General features: G+C 45.2%; 1 protein-coding gene across 1 annotated transcript in view; it reads left to right on the forward strand.

Annotated features, from left to right (window-relative positions):
- Positions 1-23,017, forward strand: part of hmcn1 (hemicentin 1) — a 757,099-nt gene that overhangs the window by 341,612 nt on the left and 392,470 nt on the right. Inside the window, exons 20-23 of the mRNA XM_085982583.1 lie at positions 5,566-5,678; positions 8,311-8,470; positions 11,452-11,623; positions 15,370-15,497. Of these exons, the coding sequence (XP_085838709.1) occupies positions 5,566-5,678; positions 8,311-8,470; positions 11,452-11,623; positions 15,370-15,497 (573 nt within the window). The remainder of the gene's footprint in view (positions 1-5,565; positions 5,679-8,310; positions 8,471-11,451; positions 11,624-15,369; positions 15,498-23,017) is intronic.

The following is a 23,017-nucleotide window of genomic DNA, read 5'->3' on the forward strand; positions in this document are numbered from 1 at the left end:
TACAGTGATCACATGCTGAGTTGTCATTGGCCTGCAGGCATCTGTAAGGACTGCTATTGTTTAGAAGACCCGGGGGCCCTGACTCCATCTTGTACACATGGTGCTGTGCTGTATGAGTTCACAGACCTGATGCTTCATTAAAATAGTTTAAACTGTAATACTCCGTTGTCCTGCAATTTATTATTTTTGTACAAAGTGTGCAAAACAAGACATGGTGTCAGAAGTGGGATTTGAAATGGACGTCGTTGGAGCTCCCTTACCTCGAATGAATTGGGAATCTTCAAACTTAGCTAGAGAATGGAGCAAGTTCAAGCAACACGTGGAATTGATGTTTTCGGGTCCACTGAAAAGCAAAGGGGAGGAAGAAAGATGCAGCTACCTACTCCTGTGGATCGAAGAAAAAGGGAGAGACATTTTTAACACATGGTCTCTCACCGCGGATGAAGCAAAGGTACTGAAAAGTTATTTTGACCATTTTGAAGCATATGTGATGCCCAAGACAAATACGATATTCGCTAGGTACAAGTTTCAGGAGAAAGTACAAGCAGCTAGTGAGTCGTTTGAACAGTTCGTGACTGAGTTAAAACTGCTGGTAAAAGACTGTGCATATGCAGATAAAGATGAGATGGTCAGAGACCGCATCGTGTTTGGAATACATTCAGCTAAAGTGAGAGAGAAACTTTTGAATGTTGGGTCCGGGCTAACGCTGGACAAAGCTATGACATAGCTAGATCGCACGAGATAGCCCAAGCACAGTTGAAAACCATAACCGGCGCCACGAGCAGCTCGAGTGAACAGACAGTGCACGCAGTTAATAGACACACACCAAAGAACACCGCCCAGAGAGCGTGTTTCAGAACAGAAAGAACAGCGAGAGTTCTAAAAATGGGCGACACAGACATAAAACGCTTCAAAAACTGTGGATATTGTGGAAACAAGATGCATGGAGAAAAGGAGTACTGCCCTACCAAAAGAAGGCAATATACTAAATGTGGTAAACGGAACCACTTTGCTAAAGTTTGCAGGACTGTTGGAAAAGCAGTACACACAGTGAGTGACAGCCAAATGCCAGATAGAGAGCCAAATGCAGAGGAACTGTTTATTGATTCTGTGTCACAGAAAAAACAGATTTCAGAGACTGAGCAAGCCTATGCCGATATTGAGATAGGAAAACAGGGCAAAGAGCTTAAGTTTAAACTAGACACTGGATCTCAGGTTAATGTAATTCCTCTGAGTGAGTATCACAGCTTGAAGGATGAGTGTGAGCTACAGCCCACCTCACGTAGACTGACTGGCTATGGAGGTGAGCAGCTCATTGTAAAAGGCACATGCATGATGAAATGCAAGTACAAAGAAAGCGACATGATGCTGGACTTTTACATTATTGACACTCAAGCACCTCCAGTGCTAGGTCTAAAGGCATGTTTAGACATGGACCTCGTCAAGCTAGTGCTATCATTGACAGCACCAGTTGAGAAGCAGACAGTCATGGAGGAGTTTGCTGACGTTTTCAAAGGAATCGGACTATTCCCAGGTGAATGCACTGTTCACCTTGACCCAGCAGCAACCCCTGTGGTTTGCCCACCGAGAAGGATACCCCCTTGCTCTATGTAGTCGCCTGAAGGAGGAGCTGCAGAGCATGGAGAATACAGAAATCATCATCTGGGAAACAGAACCGACAGAGTGGGTCAACGCGTTAGTAGTGGTTGAGAAACCACGTACAGGCAAGCTCAGAGTCTGTCTCGACCCCAGAGATTTGAACAAGGCTATCAAACGCCCTCACTACCCTCTACCAACGCTAGATGACATCACACCCAAGCTAGTGGGAGCACATTACTTCAGTGTAATGGACGCACGATCAGGATACTGGACTGTCAAGCTCACGGAAGAGTCATCTAAGCTAACAACGTTCAACACACCATTTGGACGCTACCGATTTCTGCGTTTACCATTTGGTCTTATCTCAGCTCAGGATGAATTCCAGCGGAAGATCGACAAAACCTATGAAGGCCTCGACGGAGTAGTCACAATCGTAGACGACATCCTCATCTATGGCAGGAATAGAGAGGAACATGACAGGAACCTCCGTGCGATGCTACAAAGATCACGGGAGAAAGGTATCCGGCTCAACCCCGAGAAAAACATAATTGGATCCACCGAGATCAGTTATTTTGCGCATCGCCTCTCAACTGATGGCATTAAGCCGGATCCAGAGAAAATCTCCGCCATCAAGAAGATGGAGCCGCCGAAGAACCGCACAGAGCTAGAGATAGTACTAGGTATGGTTAACTACTTAGCCAAGTTTGTCCCGAGCCTCTCCGAAATCAACGCACCCATGTGTCAGTTGCTCAAACAATCCAATGAGTTCTTGTGGGACAAACAACATGACACAGCATTTCAGAAAATGAAAGACCTAATCACCAGAGAACCAGGACCAGTTCTTGCCTACTTCGACCCCAACAAAGAGCTCAGACTACAAGTGCGGTGGCATAGTGGTTAGCACTGTTGCCTCACAGTGCCAGGGACCCGGGTTCGAATCCGGCCTCGGGCGACTGTCTGTGTGGAGTTTGCACATTCTCCCCGTGTTTGCGTGGGTTTTCTCCGGGTGCTCCGGTTTCCTCCCACAGTCCAAAGATGTGCGGGTTAGGTTGATTGGCTATGATAAATTGACCCTTAGTGTTAGGGGGATTAAATGCGTGGGGTTACAGGGATAGGGTGGGATATGTGTTGGTGTAGGGGTTACGGGGATCGGGTGGGATATGTGTCGGTGCAGGCTCGATGGGCCGAAATGGCCTCTATCTGCACTGTGGGGTTTCTGTGATTCTGTGAAGTGGACGCGTCAAAGTACGGACTAGGTGCAGTATTACTGCAAGAAGGAAAGCCCATCGGCTTCGCTTCCAGATCTCTCTCAGACAGTGAAATCAACTATGCTCAAATCGAGAAAGAGCTATATGCAATTCTGTTTGGATGTAAGCGTTTCCACCAATACGTCTATGGCCGACAAGTCATTGTGGAATCCGACCACAAGCCCCTTGAGTCAAACATGAGGAAACCACTAGCCGCAGCCCCACCAAGGCTACAGAAGTACGACTTCACAATCATTCACCGTCCAGGCAAAGACATTCCTGTCGCAGACACGCTCTCCAGAAAGTCTCTTAGCTACCAGGACAGCAGCCTCAGTGAAGGCATGGATGTGCAGGTGCATATGGTATACAACAGATTACCTGTGAGTGACTCAAAAGGAGATCCAATGCAGGAACAGAGAAAGATGCACAACTCACACTGCTGAGCAAAGTCATACATGAAGGATGGCCAGAGGAAAGGAGGAAATGCCCTCAGAGCATATCTGAATTCTGGAACCACAGAGACAAAATGTCACAAATCAACGGAATCGTCTTCAAAGGGGAGAAAATCATCATTCCTACCAGTCTCGGAGAAGAGATGTTGACAAAAAATTCATGCTGGACATATGGGCATGGAAAAATGCAAACAAAGAGCACGTGACATTATGTTTTGGCCCGGAATGTGCAAACACATTGAGGACATTGTCGGAAGATGTTCCATTTGTCTAGAATGCCGCCCATCAAATGTCAAAGAGCCCATGATACCTCACCGTATCCCAGACAGGCCCTGGCAGGTCGTCAGCCGCAAGCAAGTGCATGCAAAACATGTACAGAGACAGCAACACCAAAAGAGATACTATGACAGGTCAGCTAGACCACTGCCGCCGCTGCACAGTGGAGAATCCATCAGAATCCAGGAGTATAACTACGGGAAGCCAGCAGTCGTCATCCCACCAGCTGACACTGAGCGATCGTATCACGTCCGCACCCCACCCCAGAAGGACAGGTGTACCGCCGCAATCGCAGGCACCTCCTGAACACCAAGGAACAACACCGTCATTCCGACGAGAGGTCAAGCTTAGAGTTATCCTTGACTTGTGAGCTGCCAAAGGGTGTAGGCGGATTGCTGCCCTAAAAAAAAACTGTACATCGTTATTGAAACGTTGAGATGTTTTCAGTGCTCGTTAAATGTTGAGTTTACATATATGTTGATGCTACTGAGAACATTATGTAGAAGAAAGGTTCAAAAGTAATGCATAACATTTTTCTTTTAAAAGAAAGGGGATGTAACATTTGCATATTGATTTATCATTGGCCCGCAGGCATCTGTAAGTCAGGTCATTGGTGACCCCCAGGATGTTGATGGTGGTAATGCTATTGAATGTCAAGAGGAGGTGATTTTGCCCTGTTATTGGAGATAGTCATTGTCTGGCACTTGTGTGGCGTGAATGTTATTTGCCATCTATCAGCCCAAGCCTGAATGTTGTCCAGGTCTTGCTGCCTGTGGGCACGGACTGATTCATTATCTGAGGAATTGTGAATGGAGCTGAACACTGCAATCATCAGCAAACAGCTCTAATTCTGACCTTATGATGGAAGGAAGGAAATTGATGAAGGTAAAAATAGTTAGGCGTAGGACGCAACTCTAAGGAACTCCTGCAGCGATGTCCCGGAGACTCCAACAACCACAACCATCTTCCTTTGTGCTAGATATGACTCCAGCCACTGGAGAGTTTACCTCTGATTTCCATTGACTTCAATTTTACTAGGGCTCCTTGGTGGCATACCCAGTCAAATGTTGCCTCTCTTTTTTCCCTATTAACAATTTAAGGGAAAATTGAACTGTGTACTATTGACAAATGTCATTCTTCCTTAGCTCATCTGCTGCTGAAACCCTCATCCATGCATTTGTTTGCTCTAGGCTGGACTATTTCAATGCTCCTAGCTGGCCTCCCATCTTCCACCCTCCATAAACTTGAACTCATTCAAAACTCTGCTGCCCATATCCTAATTCGCACCAAGTCCCGTTCACCCATTACCCCTGTGCTCGCTGACCTGCATTGGCTCCCAGTCAGACAATACCTCCATTTTAGAAATTCTCATCTTTGTTTTCAAATCCTGCCATGGCCTCATCCCTCCCTATCTCTGTAACCTCCTCCATCCCCACAACCGTCCGAGATCTCTGTGTTCCTCCAATTCTGGCCTCTTGCACACCCCCAAATTTAATCATTCCACCATTGGCGGGCTTGCCTTCTGCTGCTTAGGCCTTAAGCTCTGGAATTCCCTCCCTATGCCTCTCTGCCTCTTTCTCCTCCTTTATGACGCTCCTTAAAACCTACCTCTTTAGCCAACCAGTCCTAATATCTCCTTATGTGGCTCGGTGTCAAATTTTATTTGATAATGCTCTTGTGAAGCACCTTGGGTCATTTTACTGTGTTGAAGGTGCTATATAAATGCAAGTTGTTGTTGGTCAGTCTTCAGTACTTGAGTAAATCTATATGGAATAATGTAGGTGAGAAAGTTTAATAACCTAGCTTCATTATTTGTATCATGTGTTCTGATGTTCAAAATGTCAGCATAATTATTGTTTAATGGTTACTTTATTAACTTAAAAATTAAAAAAGCAGGTTATTCTTACCTATGAATCACAAATATAACTACTGCAATTCTGTAAAAAAAAATTGCATAGCCAATCATTAACGATATACTTTCTCTCTTTCAGTTCTTCCCACCATCCAACATGGTCCTCAAGTATTCAGTACCATTGAGGGAGTCCCAGTAAAGCTACCTTGCAAAGCACATGGTGTTCCCAAGCCTTCCATAGTCTGGTCTAAGGTACACATCCTATTTTGTAAGCAAGCTGGCAGATAGCCCTGCTTCCAGAAATTCCAGGAGAACCATTTCAACCCATTTGACCTAAGTAAACTGGCTTAAAGTGCTATCAACTGGGATTTGAAGAAGGATAATGGCATTCTGTGGTTAATCTTGTTGTGTGTTCAGCCACATAGATCATAACTGATTGGTGTGCCAATGATACCATAATTAGTCATTCCCTGTTGCTATGCTAATGATATAATTATTCATTCCCTACTACTAAATTTAAGCTAAAATATCATCATGCCTACCAAATGGGTCACAGTTTCATCATGTAGGAGTGCAGTAGATTCCTATTACAGTATATTTGGTCAATTCATATTTTCAGGATTATTCATTCTCATTTCTCCTCTACATGTGGCAATGTCCTTATATTGAAATATTCCCATGGCGTTTAAATGAAACACAAACTATCGGACAGAAAACTTCAGCAAGAGGTCTGGGAAATATATTAGTGTTGCAAATTTCCCCGTGGTGCTGTAAAAGGCTCTGAAAGTATGCAGTAGAATTCACTCATTGATGAATCCAAATCACATTTTGATAGACATTAGCAACATATAAGCTGAACCATCTAACATAGTGTGTGTGTATATCAATGTAGCTTTGCCCTGGAATATAATCATGTAATAGTGCCTTGAATGTTGTATCTATGTATACTCAGTGAAATTATTAATTGCCACTCCTACTTTGCAAGGCTAAAAGGTAACATTAATGGAGTGGCTATGTTCCTCACAGAACATGAATCGCTTTTCAATAAATTTCTACAATTCTTCACCGTTTGTGGTGCTGTGGAGATTTTGATTTGTTAGCTCAGCTATAGGGAATTGGAAGCTCATTTGTATTTGACTGGTGTGACTAGAAATCGGTGCCGTGAATATGGGCACAAAAATATACAGTAGATAGAAGAACAATAATTGATAGCAAATAATTAAAAAACTCATCATATTTCTATCTAAAAGGTGACTGGATCTATTAAGAAGAACTTAAGCAAAGAGCAGCAAGTTACAATAAATGCTAACTGATAATCAGTGAAATACACTGCAAATTAAAGTACTATACTATAAATGCTCTGTAAGTCATTCCTTTGTATTTAAAGAGCAACAAACATGTACTGGACAAGATATTGGAACCAAACCCCAGCAGAAGTCACCATTTTCAAAAATGAAGATAATTGGTAAAAAAAATTGAAATGAAGCTACAGGGCCTTAACATAATTTCTAATTACATTTGTTGTCAGTTTTTAAGTTGATGGTACAGTAATGTGTTATCATGTTTTACTCTCTTTATATACACCCCAACTTTTTCACTCATTGGCAACCAGAGAAACTATATGCATTGGGAATGGTTGCTGGTCTTCAGTAAAGTGTAGTTGCAGTGCCATTTCTGCTGCTCACAATATTAGACTACTTGGGGTTTTCAGAGCAAGTGACAAGTTAACAACAAATACAGTCTAGTTTCATTATAACAGACACCTGAATGTGCCAAAAAAGTTAGCCATTGGGATTTGAAGAATGAAGAAAAGTTGTCCCTTTCACTGGTTCAAGTGTGTTCAGTTTAATGTCTAATATTTAATAACACAATCACTTGGTGTTAATAGTTTGCATTGTCAACAAGATACAACAGAATGGCATTACTAGAAAGTTACTGCATCAACTGCTCTGCAAATAGCATGTTAATGGCAACCCATCAAAAACGCCTTGTGTTTTAATTATAAACTACACAATAGTTTGTTGGGATTTACATAATTAAAGCTAAAGTGCACCATTTTCAATTATCTCCATATCAACATGAAGAATGCAAGATCAACTAATCAGTCATCTCTTGTGCATTCCAGCTGATTTGGAGATGGAACTCGGAGTGCTACAAGTTCAAAGACCAGGGTTTGTGTTACTTTAGCAGCAGAGCAGTTCATTCTTGATGGAGAAAGTCATGGGTTTAGGGACTGAACTTATTTGTCAGTTGAACTTTATTTTCAACAAGGTAGAGTGGAGACAAATTAAAATGTATATCCTCATGGGAATTGTAGCATGTTTCCCAGAAGCTGTGAGGAAATCCTACGATCCAGTCTCCCTCACCCTCCTGGATAATGGTTGCAGCTAAATGTGTAAAATATATGAGGTCTTTATATCAGAATAAAATGACCAAAATTTATACAGAAGAGTATTTCAACAGAATCATGTTAAATGCAGTAAATGACATGTATAAGATATAGACCTCAGTAAGAGTGACCAAAGTACAAACTAAATGGCATGAGTCCTGATATAGCCCTTGAGTTCCAGAAACAACATCTTACAATATCTGGATTTGTGCCATGCTTTACACCAGCTCGACTCCAGCTTCTTGTCACAAAGATTTTATGAATCTGCTAAAAAGTATTCTGTAAATTGTAGAATTTTCTAAGCATTTTTAAAGTAAAAAATTAAGTTGGTCGTCAAGTTTAATTTCACTCCCATTGATGACCACACTGTGGAGTTATCAGTAACGCATGATGCTGCCAAGTGACAGTTATGCATTGTCTATATTTTTTAAAGTCATTAAAAACAAGTAAAGCAGGATGATCCACTTTGCAAATGATTTCTATTTTCTTTTACAGAATGGTGAACTCATTAGCCAACATATGGGGAAAATCAGCACTGAGTCAGATGGTAGTTTATTAATATCTTCACCAACTGGTCAAGAGACTGGAGAATTTGTGTGCACGGCAACAAATGCTGCCGGCTACGCCTCACGCAAAGTTCAACTGACAGTTTATGGTATGAGTACATATTTCATCTTAATTTAGTACAAGAAGAAAATATAACATATTGGTTATAGATCACACTCTGTCTTGAACAATGTGTGTTCGAGTCTTTTGATAATATGTTGAGAGTCCAGCAATTAATTATCTGGGTCCATACTTTTTTTTATATGACAAACAGCTTAATTTTTCCCCCTAACCTTAAAGGATATGGAAGCTTTTTTTTGCTTATATTTAACAGATGAGACTATATTGTTCCATCATGCATTTTCATTTTTACATATATTTTTGTTGTTCTGGCATGCATCTCTGAATCAGCTGGCCCCGCATTCATCCAGAGCAGGGCAATGATCGACATACTCGTGAGATAATTGCTTTCTGTCACTGTCCCACCTGCAGACTATGAAATGGGGCAGGCCACAACACAACAGTACTTTGCCCACCCTGTTCTTGTTGATGATGGTGATGCTAACACCGCACAGGATTGCTACTTTATTCAAAATTAATTTTAATAAAGTTAAGTTTTTTTTTTATCGTAAATTTTAAATTGGTATTATTTTTGGTAAAATGGCAATAGTATTATTCTTATGCCAATAAAAATCAAGAAAAAAGTGCAGCTCCTTTAAAGAATATTAGATTTTTCAACTAATCCATATTGAACAGATCACTTATTACTCAAAAGTTAACCATGAGGCCCCTTTGTCTTGTGATGTGCTGTAAACTCCACCATGGTTCCAATAGATTTCAGGGTAGTAATCATCAGGAATTCCTGCTCAATAGCTTGCACTCTAAATTACTGGAGACAGCAAATGGCAAAGCAACCAGAGTTGAATCCTCAAACACATTAACTACTTTGTAGAAATACTACATTTGGATCAGGCGGTAATTGGTTCAGGGCAGTCTACTCATGATGATTCAAAATCATTTCTGGTGCTAAAAAATGTTGAAATTATACCAATAATTTGAATTAAGCAAAATAAGTAACACAGAAATTGGAAATTTAGTGCCAATTTTTTTTAAATTATCAGAAAATTTGACTGTATTACTAAAAACAGCTACTCTCAATAGTGCAGCCTTTTAAATTACTCATTTACCCCATTTAATCTAAACAGAAACAGGGAAATATTAACAAATAAGTAAGTGATTAGATTTGTAAAGTGTACTGCTGCCTCTTGGTGTATTTGGCTGTTGAATGCCTCCATATTACATGTTGAGCATAAAATGGATACAAATAATCAGGGCACCTTCTGCGCTCTTGACCAAGATTTAACATTTTGCTTGGAAGTCAATGCTTAATTCTGGGTTGCAGTTTTCTGAAGCTGGTTGCACACTATATAATCTAAAAAAAATTGTTTCTGGAGCCTTTAACTCCCTTTGAAAAGAGCACCTATGAAACTGCCCAGAAATGGGTTTATTCCATGTTTCCAGATGATTTCATATTTCTTCAACCACCTTTTGATGCTGTGGCCATTGTTGGCATATGCAAACTTCCAGAAGCTTCCTTGTGAGGGAGCAAACTCTTTCTTTCCAATTTTTTTCCCTCTGGTTTGCTCAGGTTTCCATGGTAAATATATTAGTTACGTCTCACCTACTGCTAATTCTCCACTAATGTTGCTCTGAACCAGTAGGTCGCACAATGATGCCACTCCCTTCAGTTTCTCTCTTCCCAGTGAAGAAGTGCCTGATTTCCACTTGGCATCTTTCCACAGCAATGTGACTGGGATTTGGAACTCAGTGGTAAGAGAGATCATGAAATAAAACAATGTCTTGTCATTCTGTGACACAAGGCATTGCTGCTGCAATGGACTGCGGCATGGTGTCGCTTAAAATTAATACATTTCCCTCCTTGTATGGTACCTTTACATTTCTCATTACCATGCTTTCCGCTTCAACTAGGTGGCTGAGATGGTCTCAACTACAGACTTCTCCATTAATGATAGGTGGTGGATCTCCCATGCATCCCTCCACCACCCCCCGCTCCTCGCTGATTAGAATGTTCGACTCCCTGTGCAGTGTTCCATTGAGCGCACACTGCAAAATTACTGGGAATTAAGAATAGGATTAGAACTCTCAGTGCTAGGCAGAGACAGGATATCATCTGTTTTGACTGACATGTCCTGCAAGTCCTTTACGGACATGTTTATTGAGAGAGGAGTAGCACTTTCTGGCTGCCAGAGAATAAGAGCTTCACAAATCAACTCTCCATGGGAGGTGTGTAATCTAAGCTCAGCTTGCATGGGGCTGAAGCTGGAGAGCACTTTGAGGCTAATGTGCCTGATATTTTGGGAAATACCAAGAAAACTGGTTCCCTTTCCTTTAAAAAAAAAGAGCATCAACTTCCATGAAGTAGCCAGTACAGCACCTTATTTCAAATGCCTCGTAAAACCACAGCCAACATCCTGCTCCAATGTTCTCCTGCACAATGCATCCAAGCACACAGTACGTGCCAGCACATGCAAGATATCAACAATATGCACCAGTATTGAAGATAATGGAAGCTAACTAATATATAAATGCGTATTGAAATTTAAAAAAAATAATAATCAACTCGCAACTCTCCAAAATGCAATTAAGACAAGAGGTATCAGATTCTTTTTAAATTGGTTCTTCCAAAATTGTACAACTTTAATTCACATGCTTATTGAGTGACTATATAAGTGGAATATACAAAACATTTTTAGTAATATAAAGAAAAGGAATAGATTAATTTAATGTCTTGTGGTGAAAGGACTTTCTTCTTTGTGTTAAATTTTACTGTTGAAGTTTTGTGAATGATAACTTAACCCAGATAAACCCATACCAAACTTCTCAGCGTCTTATGTTTGGATCAAGCTTAGGCTTAAATTGGAACTTCTAATTAATGGGAGTGGTAAAGGGAGTTCTGTTTTTCAATCAGCATAATGCTTGAAATAGGAACGTATTGATGCAGATTACACTCTATCTGCATCTAAATTCAAATTGCTTGTAGAAGCTATTCAAACTGATTTTAAATTCTAGTTAAACCAAGAGTTATTACTGAATCAAGAGGAGGATCTGAGGGAGGACATCTGAAGGAAATATCAGTGATAGAAGGAGAGGACATCACGTTGCCTTGTGAAGTGCAAAGCTTTCCACCTCCCATTATCAACTGGGCCAAAAATATGCAACTTATCTCTCCTTTCTCACCAAGGTAACTCAAGTTTGAATACTGTTGCTCTTACAATGATTTCTCCCATTTTACTATTGTGCACACTGCATGCAGCTGTAGGATAATACTGGACACATAAATAGTGAGCAGGTCTATTGCACTAGTAAAGGCAGCTGTCACGCTATTTCTTGAGCACAAAAAGACTTATTATTGATGTAGCTGATTTTTAACCTTTAGGGGGGAATTTTTCAGTGGGTCAGTGGCAGGTCAGGTGGGTAAATTTTTTTTTAACAGCGGGTTGAGACCCCGCTGTCAACCCGCCGCCATGCGCCTTTCCTAGATGTTGGGTCTGTCAGCACTGAACAGACCCGACACGCAGCAGCAAGGGAGGCAAGTTAGGTCATTATGACCTTGTTAACAGCCCATTAACAAGTATTTTGAGCTCACCTTTATATTTTACGAGGTCGCCCATGGGGTCTACACTGCTCGGGGATCACGTCAGGTAAGCAGGCGGGATTTGTATGACCATGGAATCATCTCATTATTTGACAGCTTCAAATGTGCTATAAAAGCTCCCATCTCACAGCTGTTCACTTTCCAAGCTCAGAAGCTGTTGCTTGCTCCATTTGGAAGACAGATTGAGCTTTATGCAGGTTGCAAGTGTTTGGAGTAAACTCTCTATCCAGTGTCACCTCATTGGACCAACCTCTCTCACCACTGACAGATTGCTTCTGTCATCTCAAGTTCACCTGCCATCTATTACATCAGTATCGATGCCCTTGAAACTATCTCACCTTGGTCCTCAGAATCCCACCACGATCAGCCTCAACACCAGCAGCACCAACAACAACACCAACCTTCTCTGCGATCAACTGATGCTACACAGAGCATCAGCACCCAACCACATTGCTGCCCGGGAGGCCAGGGATGGCCTCCCCATGGTCAGATTTACTTCACTTGATGCTGTACACCCTGGCTGCCACAAGATGCACCAGGTTGGCACCACCCCACACAACACCATAAAGCATCCCTACAATGCCCAAACCAATCCTTTCACACTCATCACCATTGCGGGGGGTATCGTTACATCTTGCCATTCACTGCAATGTACTAAGCCACTTCCAAAGGTGCAGACAGATCTGTCCAAGAATGCAAAGTGTTGAAAATAAAGGTTTCAATGTTTGACAGCACATTAACAGAAACTTTACATGAACATTGCATAAAACACCCAAGTGCCTACCCTTGTATGTTGTTAGTTGGTATGATTGGACTAGGATGAGGGTGAGTGTGAGGGTGGCTAGTGAGATGGGGAAGTGATAATGTAGATGGAGAGGGATGGGTGGAGGTGCAAGGTAGGTTAGTGTGAGTAAAGATGTGCAGGAGTAGGGTAGGGAAGTCAGAGTGATGGGGATGAGAGGCACAGCAGGATGAGATTGAGTGTGGCTTTGCACTAACATTTCGTGATCTACTGAGATCATTGAAAGGTTTGCGGCACTGCACCCAGGCCCTCCTGGCCACATCCCTGCTTGTGACCTCCTCTGCAATCTGCAACCAGGCTGTTTTGGTCTCCTGGGGAGGTCTCTTCCGCCCATTGGAAGGGAAGAGGACCTCCCTGCGTGCTGTGACTCCCTCCATAAGCATATGGAGGGAGTCATTGTAGAACCTGGGTGCAGCCCTCAGCCTCTGTGCAGTCATTGTCAGTGTTTGCAGCACTCAAATGCTGTAGTGCACTGACAGCACTATGTTAGATTAAACTTCAAGGCCTAGAAATTCAGTATAGCCACGTTTGGGGTGCTACAGCCGGGCGTTCGCTAAATTTTGCGCCCGGCGCAACTTAGCGCCACCTTCGCCGATATTCAGTTGCATCAGCCCAAGAGGTTGCTGCTGCGCTAAAGCAGGCGATGCATGACTATCATTAGGCGCTAAGCCGGCGATCCGGGGCGCTAACACCGAGGGCGGGCGCAGCGCAGGTGCGGCGAATTTCTGAATGAAGGCAGACACGCTGGCGCCGGTCAGCTCTTAAAGGGGGAGGATCGACTTGTTTGGCTGCCATGCCCTGCACACTGCAGCCCTGAAGCAAGGCCTGACCATTGCTGGTTCATCAGTTCTACGCCCTGGTCCATGGGGAAGCCCGCTATTCTTCCAAATCCCATTGCACGCTCTTGTTGCTTGTCCAGGGTCATGGGGAAGGAGATGTACTGACGTCTCCTTCTGAAAAGGGCATTGGTCACCTGGCGGATGCAGCAATGTACCGCGAACTGGGAGGTGTTGGCAATGTCCCCAGTAGCGGATTGGAAGGAGCCGGTGGCATAGAAGTTGAGAGCCACCGTCGCCTTCACTGCCACCGACAGAGATGTCCTGCTCCTCAGCTGTGGCTGCAGATCTCTGCGGAGCAGGTGGCAGATCTCAGTGACCACCTCCCTTCTGAATCGCAGCCTCCGAACACACTGCTCCTCAGACATGTTCAGCTATGAGAACTGCTGGCGGTATACCCTGGGTGGGTAAGGCCACCTGTGCCGACGCCTGTTGGCCCTTCTCCGTCTGGCCATGACTGGCACTCTCTCACGGCGTTTCTGAGCCCTTTGAACGCAATGCAGTAAGCCAATGTCTCCACCCATTGCAGCCCCCATTAGATGTATCAAATCAATGCTATGGCACTGAAAGTTAAATCCAAGTGCAAAGCTCTGGCCTGAAGCCACAAGTACCTGTGCGAGTGTTGAGCCAAACCAGAAAGCTCTCTACCTTTGTCTCTCTCCAAACATCCGTCTCTCACAAAGAAGGAGTGGAGCAAAATGGCTGCCATTTATACTGCAGGAGGAGTCCCCTTTAATTAGTGCCCCCCGCGCCCCGCAGTGACTGGGAACCGTTCCCCTCTGCCAGTCGCGGGGGGCGCCAGGCGCACAATAGGCTGGCGCCACTGAATTTCCGGTTCGGGGCGCACAAAGGGCGTTGCACCATGAAATGACGTCAGGATCTGAGCGCGCGCTACGGTTTTGCGCCACCACTAAATCTTAACTGAATTTTGCAAGAGGCACAGATCGCGCCGCGCCCGGGCGCTAGCCACTTAGCGCCCCACTTCTCCTCCTCCTAAGGCGCTAGCGGCTGGCGCAAACAACTGAATTTCTAGGCCCAAATGTCATGTGGCCATGGTCCCTTTAAGGATCCCAGTTGAAAACGTGTCATGATTGACATCACCAGACCTGCTCCATCTCATTGGGCTGGGTATTGCGCAGGGTGGGCTTAATAGGCCCCATTGAGGTAAGTTCATTTTCACCAGCGGGATGGAGCCAGCAGCGGAAGCGCGACCCGCCACAGACTCTGGCCCCGCCCAGGTAGGCAAAATTCCAGCCAACGGTGATGACCTTTCATCAAAACTGGAAAATGTTAGAGATTACCAGGTTTTAAGCAAGATAGAGGCAGGGAAAGGGGGGAGGGGAGGAAAGAACAAAGGGAAGGTCTGTGATAGGGTGGAAGGCAGGAGAGATTTAATGACAAAAGGGATGATGGTGCGAGACAAAGGGAGTGGTAATGGGACAAGTAAAGAAACAAAAGGTGGGTCTAGAGGAGGTTTAAATGGCAACAGCAGAATCATTACCAGCACCTGCTGTCCGAAAAAATGGGAGCAGTGGTTACGATCTGAAATTGTTGACCTCTATGTTGAGCCAGTTATTGTTTACACTGGTATCTTAAATCTGAAAGCATCATATAATTTTTACTGTACACTTTAAAATGTCCTTGGTTTTTTGCTTGTTGGTGATTTTTAATTCAAAATGTATTTTGTATTCCAGACACACTCAATTTTCCTCTGGCTCAATGAAGATTATTGAAACCAGACAGTCTGATAGTGGACTGTACCTATGTGTTGCCACAAACATTGCTGGGAATGTTACGCAGTACATTAAACTGAGTGTGCATGGTATGTTTCCGTTCGGGTGCAAATCAATGACAATGTCAGTTCTTCCTGCAGGTGTCAAAGGTCAGAGACTCTCGGGGTCAATACTCCGAGGACCACTAATCACTATTTAAACACCACAAGCTCAACAAGCCTTAATGCTTTGTAATTGCTCACAGGGGTGTGCCTTAGTCTCTCCACGGTTCAATCAGCCTTTCACAGTTAGCTTATACATATCATAGGCAGCAATTCTAGGCATAGCCAAGCTTCTCTTGGTTCAGTTTTGGAATCAATTCCATTTGTTTGTGCCTTGTTACAGTTGTATCGAGGTTTGTACTCCATTCTCATTTCTGTCATTAATCCTGTTCAATATCTTGAAACAGACCTTCGAATTTGATGACAGTCATCTATTTTGCTTCTGAGGCCCTGCTCCCGTATTATAAAAAAAATTCTGCGGAGCCCCTGTAAAACAACATCAGTTTTTTTTCTGTATAAAAATTGGGGGCCGGTGGGAAACAGTTTGTCTCAGTCTGTGGGCAGGGGGACAGATTGTCTCAGTCTGTGGGGACAGTCTGTCTCAGTCTGTGGGCAGGGGGACAGTTTGTCTCAGTCTGTGGGGACAGTCTGTCTCAGTCTGTGGGCAGGGGGACAGTCTGTCTCAGTCTGTGGGCAGGGGGACAGTCTGTCTCAGTCTGTGGGCAGGGGGACAGTCTGTCTCGGTCTGTGGGGACAGTCTGTCTCGGTCTGTGGGGACAGTCTGTCTCGGTCTGTGGGGACAGTCTGTCTCGGTCTGTGGGGAGGATTGGTTCCAAGTCCCAGTCACACATTCAGTTTCTGGGCTTTAATGACAAGGGAAGTGTAAAGTCTGTGGGTTGTGCAGTTAATAAATACACAGACTTCAGAAGTAACAAACAAACAGGTCTTTACTATTCGAAGGTCAGGGCGAATCTGCCCCAGCAATCCTGTCACAACACTTATATACTGGTGTGGTCACTGTTGGTATTACAGTATACAGAAGCCAAACAAGTAGTGCCACACCTAAAGTAGTTCTCTTAAAGGTGAACGGTTACATACAATAATTTCCTTAAAGGTAGACGGGTACATACACTACAATCCTCCCTTTTTAGCTTATTACTTACAGAGTCCCCATTAAACATAACATATCTTCAATTTCATATAAAACAATTTACAGATAGAGTCTCAGTGGAAAACAGTTCACAGGTTTAGTCTCTGCGGGAACAGTTCACAGATTCAGTCTCTGATCTTGACTTGGTCCGAACAACATCTCTTTGGTGTAGGCGGTTCACTTGGCTAGCGTGACTCCTCCATAGCCTTTTCTCGACGTAACCGTGTGAACTTTCGTCCTGCTGAACCAGCAGTGCTGATTTTTACAACAACTGGGTTGCCTTGGTAATTTCCTACTTTCCAACTGATTTAGCTCTTTTCGTAGGGTCCACGCATGATCTGATAGAAGTGATAATATTTGAGATAGTTATCATCTTCGACTTCTTCTTTTTCTTTTCTGCTTTTTGGAGACTCTCGGGGCTCCCTTCTCAGCTGCCAGCTGTAGCGCCACCAACTCTCTATGTTCCTTCGACCTTAAGTGCTTCATCCTGATTTCGGCGCTTTGGGAGTTTTCATCACAAACTGGGCAGACCAGATCCTCGTAATATTCAGTGTCACTCAACAGGTCATGGTAATATTCGGGTTCGTCCTGAGTTAGGCCAGCGAGAGAGCCTTCTTCTTCCTCCTCACCCATCTGGACGTTAGCTGACGGTGGTTCCTTCCCTAGACATCTTTCTTGAAAAGACTTCTTCATGCATTCATATTCATCCCGCTCTTCCTGGGTTATCTGCCATTCCTTCACGACGGACCTCATTTGTGAGTTCAATACCTTCCCTTCCATCGGGAATTGCGTTATCAGGCTATTTAATCCTTCTACTGAAGTAACTGTTTCCACATTCTTCTGTTCACCTTGACGTGATTCAACATACTTTTGGCATCCTTGTAAAATCTGTGTTGCCACCTCAGCTATCTCCGTGACTTTTGAGAGCTCCGAACTCCTTCCCCCTGAAGATTGAAGCTCGTGTTCAGATTGTTCCCCTTGCCGAGTCTTGTCCTTCAGCATATGAAGGAGTTGGCTGACCGTTAACTCTTCCCTGGGAACACGGTGGATCAGAGTCTTCTCCATTTCATCCACCTTGTTCTCCAATGCTTTCACCTTCGCTTCCTCTTGTACTTTGGCTTCCAGTGCTCGGAGAAGTTGCGCCTTGATGCTCTCTTGCTCATGTTCAGGGCCCATTCTTACAGTCTCGGTGTTTCTCACAGTTTCCTTTTTTTTTACTGAAAGGATTCCCAGTTGAATCTGTTCTTCAAGTCGTTGAACCTCGGTCATTGCCGCCTCATATTTGTCTTGGGTTTCCTTCAATATTATTATGAGTTCTTGGACATCTTGTCTTTCATGTTCTGCCATGTCTTTCACCTCTACTTTCTCATCGATGAATGGAACCTCTACCGATGAGTCTGTCTTGGCCTTGAGCTCATCCAGAATTTCCTGCAGCCTTTGGACTTCCTGCTCATGTTCAACCTTTAGTTGTTCATATGCTTCTACTGAAACTAGCTTTTCGGAGGTTGCTGAGTTAACCCCTTCCAGAATGGTAGTCTGGACCAGTTCATACTGTTCTTTCAACTTCTCACACTCTGCTTGTAAGGAGTCGTAGAGATGAACTGGAATAAACTCCTGGCTTCCTGAAGATTCCTCTTCCTTTGGTTCGTTTTGCAAATATTCTAACTCCTGAACAGCATCAGGGAAATGTGATCGGTACTTGGCCACGATGGCTCTATGGTCGCTCTCTGCTTGAGCTAACTGCCTCTGTTGTCTTTCCAGGTTTTCCCATTCGGTGTTCCAGAACTTTTCCATATTTTTCATCTCTTGTACGAGACGGTAACTCAACTGTTCTACTTGTTGTCGTACTTTGGAATAAGTTTGAGTCCGAGCTCGGTGTCCTACCGTCGTGGGTAAGTCCTTAATTTGAACAGGCTCAGAATTCTCTGTCAACCTGGAGTTCTGTTCTGAAGCTTTATTCTTTTTGGTAGCATAAGCCTTTTAAGCATGTCTTCGTTTTCTCCACCATGGTCGGCAAGTCCATTTTTAGCCTTGACTTCCATATTTGCGTTGGTCTTATCGTCATCCATTCCAGCCTCTGAGCTGATAGCTTGCACCGAGTCCTCACTCATGATGGCTTTTAGGTAGTGCCATTCCATGTCTATTTTCTTGATCCACTCCCGTCCTAGAAGTGGTGGTCCTCCCTCCGGTAATACATACAAGTTCATTCTTGGGTGTTCTTTACCCCTATCTCTCACCTTAACTCTTATCTTCCCCATGGGGTATACGTTATGCCCCGTGTATGTCTGTAATACGAACTTGGTATTTCTTAAGGGTATGTGCGAGAATAACCGGTGGTAGTCCCTTTTATTGATGACTGATAGCGCTGATCCAGTGTCCAACTCCATTCTTACTTGGACTCCAGCTATTTTTAGTATGACCCAAATAGCTTGTAGGTCAGCTTCCTTACCCACATTGTGAATTCTCAGACTACCCAGCTCCTGGTTGTTTGGGTCTGAGTCTGAATTCTGTTCGTCTGAACTCTTCTCAGCCACCTTGTGTACCTTGTTATACTTTTCTTGTGGTGGCTTCCTTTGGTTGTTGGTCTTCTTCCCCGACTGGCATACCTTTGTGATGTGACCCAGTTTGCCACATTTCCTACACTCTTGGTTCTTAAACCAGCATTGATTCTGGTCATGTGTTGTCTTCCCACAACGATAGCATTTTGTTGTGCTCGAGGTAATTTGGTCCACCCCGAGTGCCGCCGCCTTTAGTTGCATTTCCGCCGTTCCTTTCACTGCGGCTTCGTGCGATGCAGCTATAAGGACAGCCCTGTCCAGTGTGAGGTCGTTCTCTTCCAGTAGTCGCTTCTGCATCCCTTCTTTGGACAATCCGCATACGAACTTGTCCCGCAGCGCTTCTGTCAGATTCCCTCCGAACTGGCAGTATTTCGCTAGTCTACGCAGTTCGACCAAGTATTCTGCGTTGCTTTCGCCTTTCTTCTGCGTTCTTGCATAGAATTTGAATCGTTCAGCCAGCATTAATGGTGTGGGGTTCAAGTGATCCTTCAGCACCGCCACAATCTCTTCGAAAGTCTGATCCGCCGGTTTGGCTGGTGCTATTAGGTGCTTCAAGAGCCCGTATGTTTTTGCCCCCATCGAGTTTAGCAATGTTATCGCCTTGTCGTCTTCCTCTATTTTGTTGGCTTCACAATAGATCTCTATGCGCTCCACGTACGTGGCCCAGTCTTCTATCTCGGAATTAAAATCGGTAATATTCCCTCGCTTAGGCATCTTCCTTTCCTTGGAGCAGCACAGTATTTCTTTAAGTATTATTTATTATCTGTTTCTTCCTAAAATGGCGGTTTTCCCGCGAAAATGGCGGTTTCCCGCTCTTCCCTTCTCTCTCCGCCCACTTCAATGGCAGTTAAGATGGCGGTTTTTCCCGCGAAAATGGCGGTTTCCCGCTCTTCCTTTCTCTCCCCGCCCACTTCAATGGCGGTTTCCCGCCTCTGTCGTCTTCTCCGCCTAATGGCGGCTTCCCGCGTTTCTTCCCTGGTGGAAGGGGTACGCTTTCCCCACAGCGGGCAGGTTCAGCCGCTGGGCCGGCTCCCGCACAGCTCCCCTTACTCGGCTCTTCCCTGGTGGAAGGGGTACGCTTTCCCCACAGCGGGCAGGTTCAGCCGCTGGGCTGGCTTCCGCACAGCTCCCCTTACTCAGCTCTGTCTTCCGCTCCCGCTCGCACGGTTCTACCGGCTCTGGGTACACCCCGTTCACGGAGAACAGTTCAGCCGCTGGACTGGCTCTCGTACAGTCTCTCTCTCCTTGCTCGGCTCTGTCTCTCTCTCTCCCGCACGTTCGGTTCTACCGGCGCTGAGTACCCCGGTGGTGGAGAACAGTTCAGCCGCTGGACTGGCTCTCGCGCAGTCTCTCTCCCCTTGCTCGGCTCTGTCTCTCTCTCTCCCGCACGTTCGGTTCTCCCGGCGCTGAGTACCCCATTGGTGGAGAACAGTTCAGCCGCTGGACTGGCTCTCGCGCAGTCTCTCTCCCCTTGTTCGGCTCTGTCTCTCTCCCACTCCCGCACGTTCGGCTCTACCGGCGCTGGGTACCCCGTTGGCGGAGAACAGTTCAGCCGCTGGGCTGGCTCTCGCACAGCCTCCTTTGCTCGGCTCTGCCTCTCCCACACGCTCGGTTTCAGCGCTTCGTGGCTTCGGCCGCTGCCCGGAATTTTCCCGCCGATCGCGGTCCGGCTGTCACCCGACGCCGTTGGACCCGACTTCTGACCGGCTCAGCTCCCCCTCGACCGAGGTCGAGTGCTCTGCCCTTCTCCTCCGGATACTCCTTACACTTTCCCCTACTCACAGTCTCCGCAGCCGCCTTGTTTCCAGCTGATCGGCTCACTCCGCACCGTGGTAGAAGGGTAGTCAGTGCCTGTTGCTGATGGAAGCTTTTGTTGCTAAAGTCTTCCTCCTTTCTCCTGCTGCAGCCTCGTGTTTTCTTTCAGCAGCACGACGAGGGCGGTTGCCTCTCTTCGACGCTCTTCGTTGCTTTGGTAGTCTTGCCGCAGGGTACGATCGGACTCGCCGCCACTGTAAAGTCTGTGGGTTGTGCAGTTAATAAATACACAGACTTCAGAAGTAACAAACAAACAGGTCTTTACTATTCGAAGGTCAGGGCGAATCTGCCCCAGCAATCCTGTCACAACACTTATATACTGGTGTGGTCACTGTCGGTATTACAGTATACAGAAGCCAAACAAGTAGTGCCACACCTAAAGTAGTTCTCTTAAAGGTGAACGGTTACATACAATAATTTCCTTAAAGGTAGACGGGTACATACACTACAGGAAGGTTCTGGAAACGCTGCGGGCCCGGCACCTCCTGACAGGCCAAGGAGCGGCTGCACCGCGGAGCAGAGCTTCCAGGTAACGGTTTCAGGAGATTACTAAGCTGGGGCCTGGACTCGGTAACCAGCGCCCAGCCCAGTGAAGCCAGTCAGCCGCCCCAGGGCAGCCATGGACCCTCACACCCCAGCTCAGCTCGCACTGTCTCCGCCTCACCCCTGGACCCAGCCTGCATCTACCTGACACCGTCCCACAGGCCACTGAGCTGCTCTGTCCCCGTCCGACGATCCAAGGGCCCGCCCCCAGCCGCAGAGTTCCCCAGATAGGCCCCGCCCCAAGATACCCGCCATTCTCTGGTGGACCCCTTGAAATCTTCTGGCAGACCCCCAGACCCCCAGAGGGCCGCAGACCCCCGGTTGAGAACCCCTGATCTATTTCATCAGTAGCCTCTGCAGATGGATTAAGGGGTCAAATAATTTACAAAGTAGGAACACTAACACTCATTAAATAAAAAATGAAAGTACCATTTTACGGTGGGATGATGTGAATTTGGGGTGTTTAAAGTGGCACCTGCATTGTTGAAAAGCTTTTGGTAACCTGACTTTCAATATTTGCTAAAACTGCAATGCAATACTCAATGAATAGAATGATACTGCGTAGAAGGAGGCCATTTGGCCCATCATTCCTGTGCTGGCTCATTGAAAGAGCTGTCCAATTAGTCCCACTCCCCTGCTGTTTCCCCATAGTCTTGCAATTTTTTTCCTTTTCAATTATATATCCAATTCCTTTTTGGAATGTTACTATTGAATCTGCTTCCACCGCCCTTCCAGACAGTGTATTCCAGATTATAACAACTCATGTCACCACAGTGTGAAAAATATCACTGTTTTGGTGACGTGCGACTTCAGGACAATGAAAATAACTAACCTCCACGGTGGCCGGCCTCCTACCCCAGCTGTTAAGATGAAGCTTTTTAAAAATGAGAACTTCCTGTCTGAGGCAGAACAGCCAGAATCAGAATTTTTAAAAACATTTTCTAACAACAGCAAAATCTATGTGAAGTAGCTGAATTTTTCTGCACACACAGTCTAAATGGATATACTGCTGAAGCCACATTCGATGATGTGGCTTCCTGACACAGCTGAGCTCCATATGCCTCGAAGATTGTTCACCTAATGATATAAACACTAGTGAGGGGAAAGTCTGATGCAAAATCATCCCCAGGCTGGTGACACATGCCTCCTAGCAGCTAGCTCAGAGGTGCATTGGCACAGGCCTGAGAAAAAGTTGGCTGTCTGCTTCTTTGGCTGTAGGTTGTGCAACTCTTGGGGCAATGAGGAGAAAAATAGTTACAGAAAGAAGTAAAGGATTGTTAAATACTTCTTTCTAACTGATTTATTCTTTGGATTCTGGTGGTGAATCATCTCTTTCTTCTGTAGATGGCCCCGAAAATGTGCTAACATTCACGGGGTCGTGCGGGGGGGGGCCACAAAAAGCGGCCTTTGGTGCTGGGGGTGCGTTATGGTGCCCCTACCAGGAGAAGCCACACAGCGTGACATAGGTGGCCAACCCGGGGTGTGGGGGGGGCGGTGGTGAG

This window comes from Somniosus microcephalus, chromosome 3, assembly GCF_052327205.1.
Source record: "Somniosus microcephalus isolate GS21.2 chromosome 3, FLI_Smic_1.0, whole genome shotgun sequence".
Classification (NCBI taxonomy): Eukaryota; Metazoa; Chordata; class Chondrichthyes; order Squaliformes; family Somniosidae; genus Somniosus; species Somniosus microcephalus.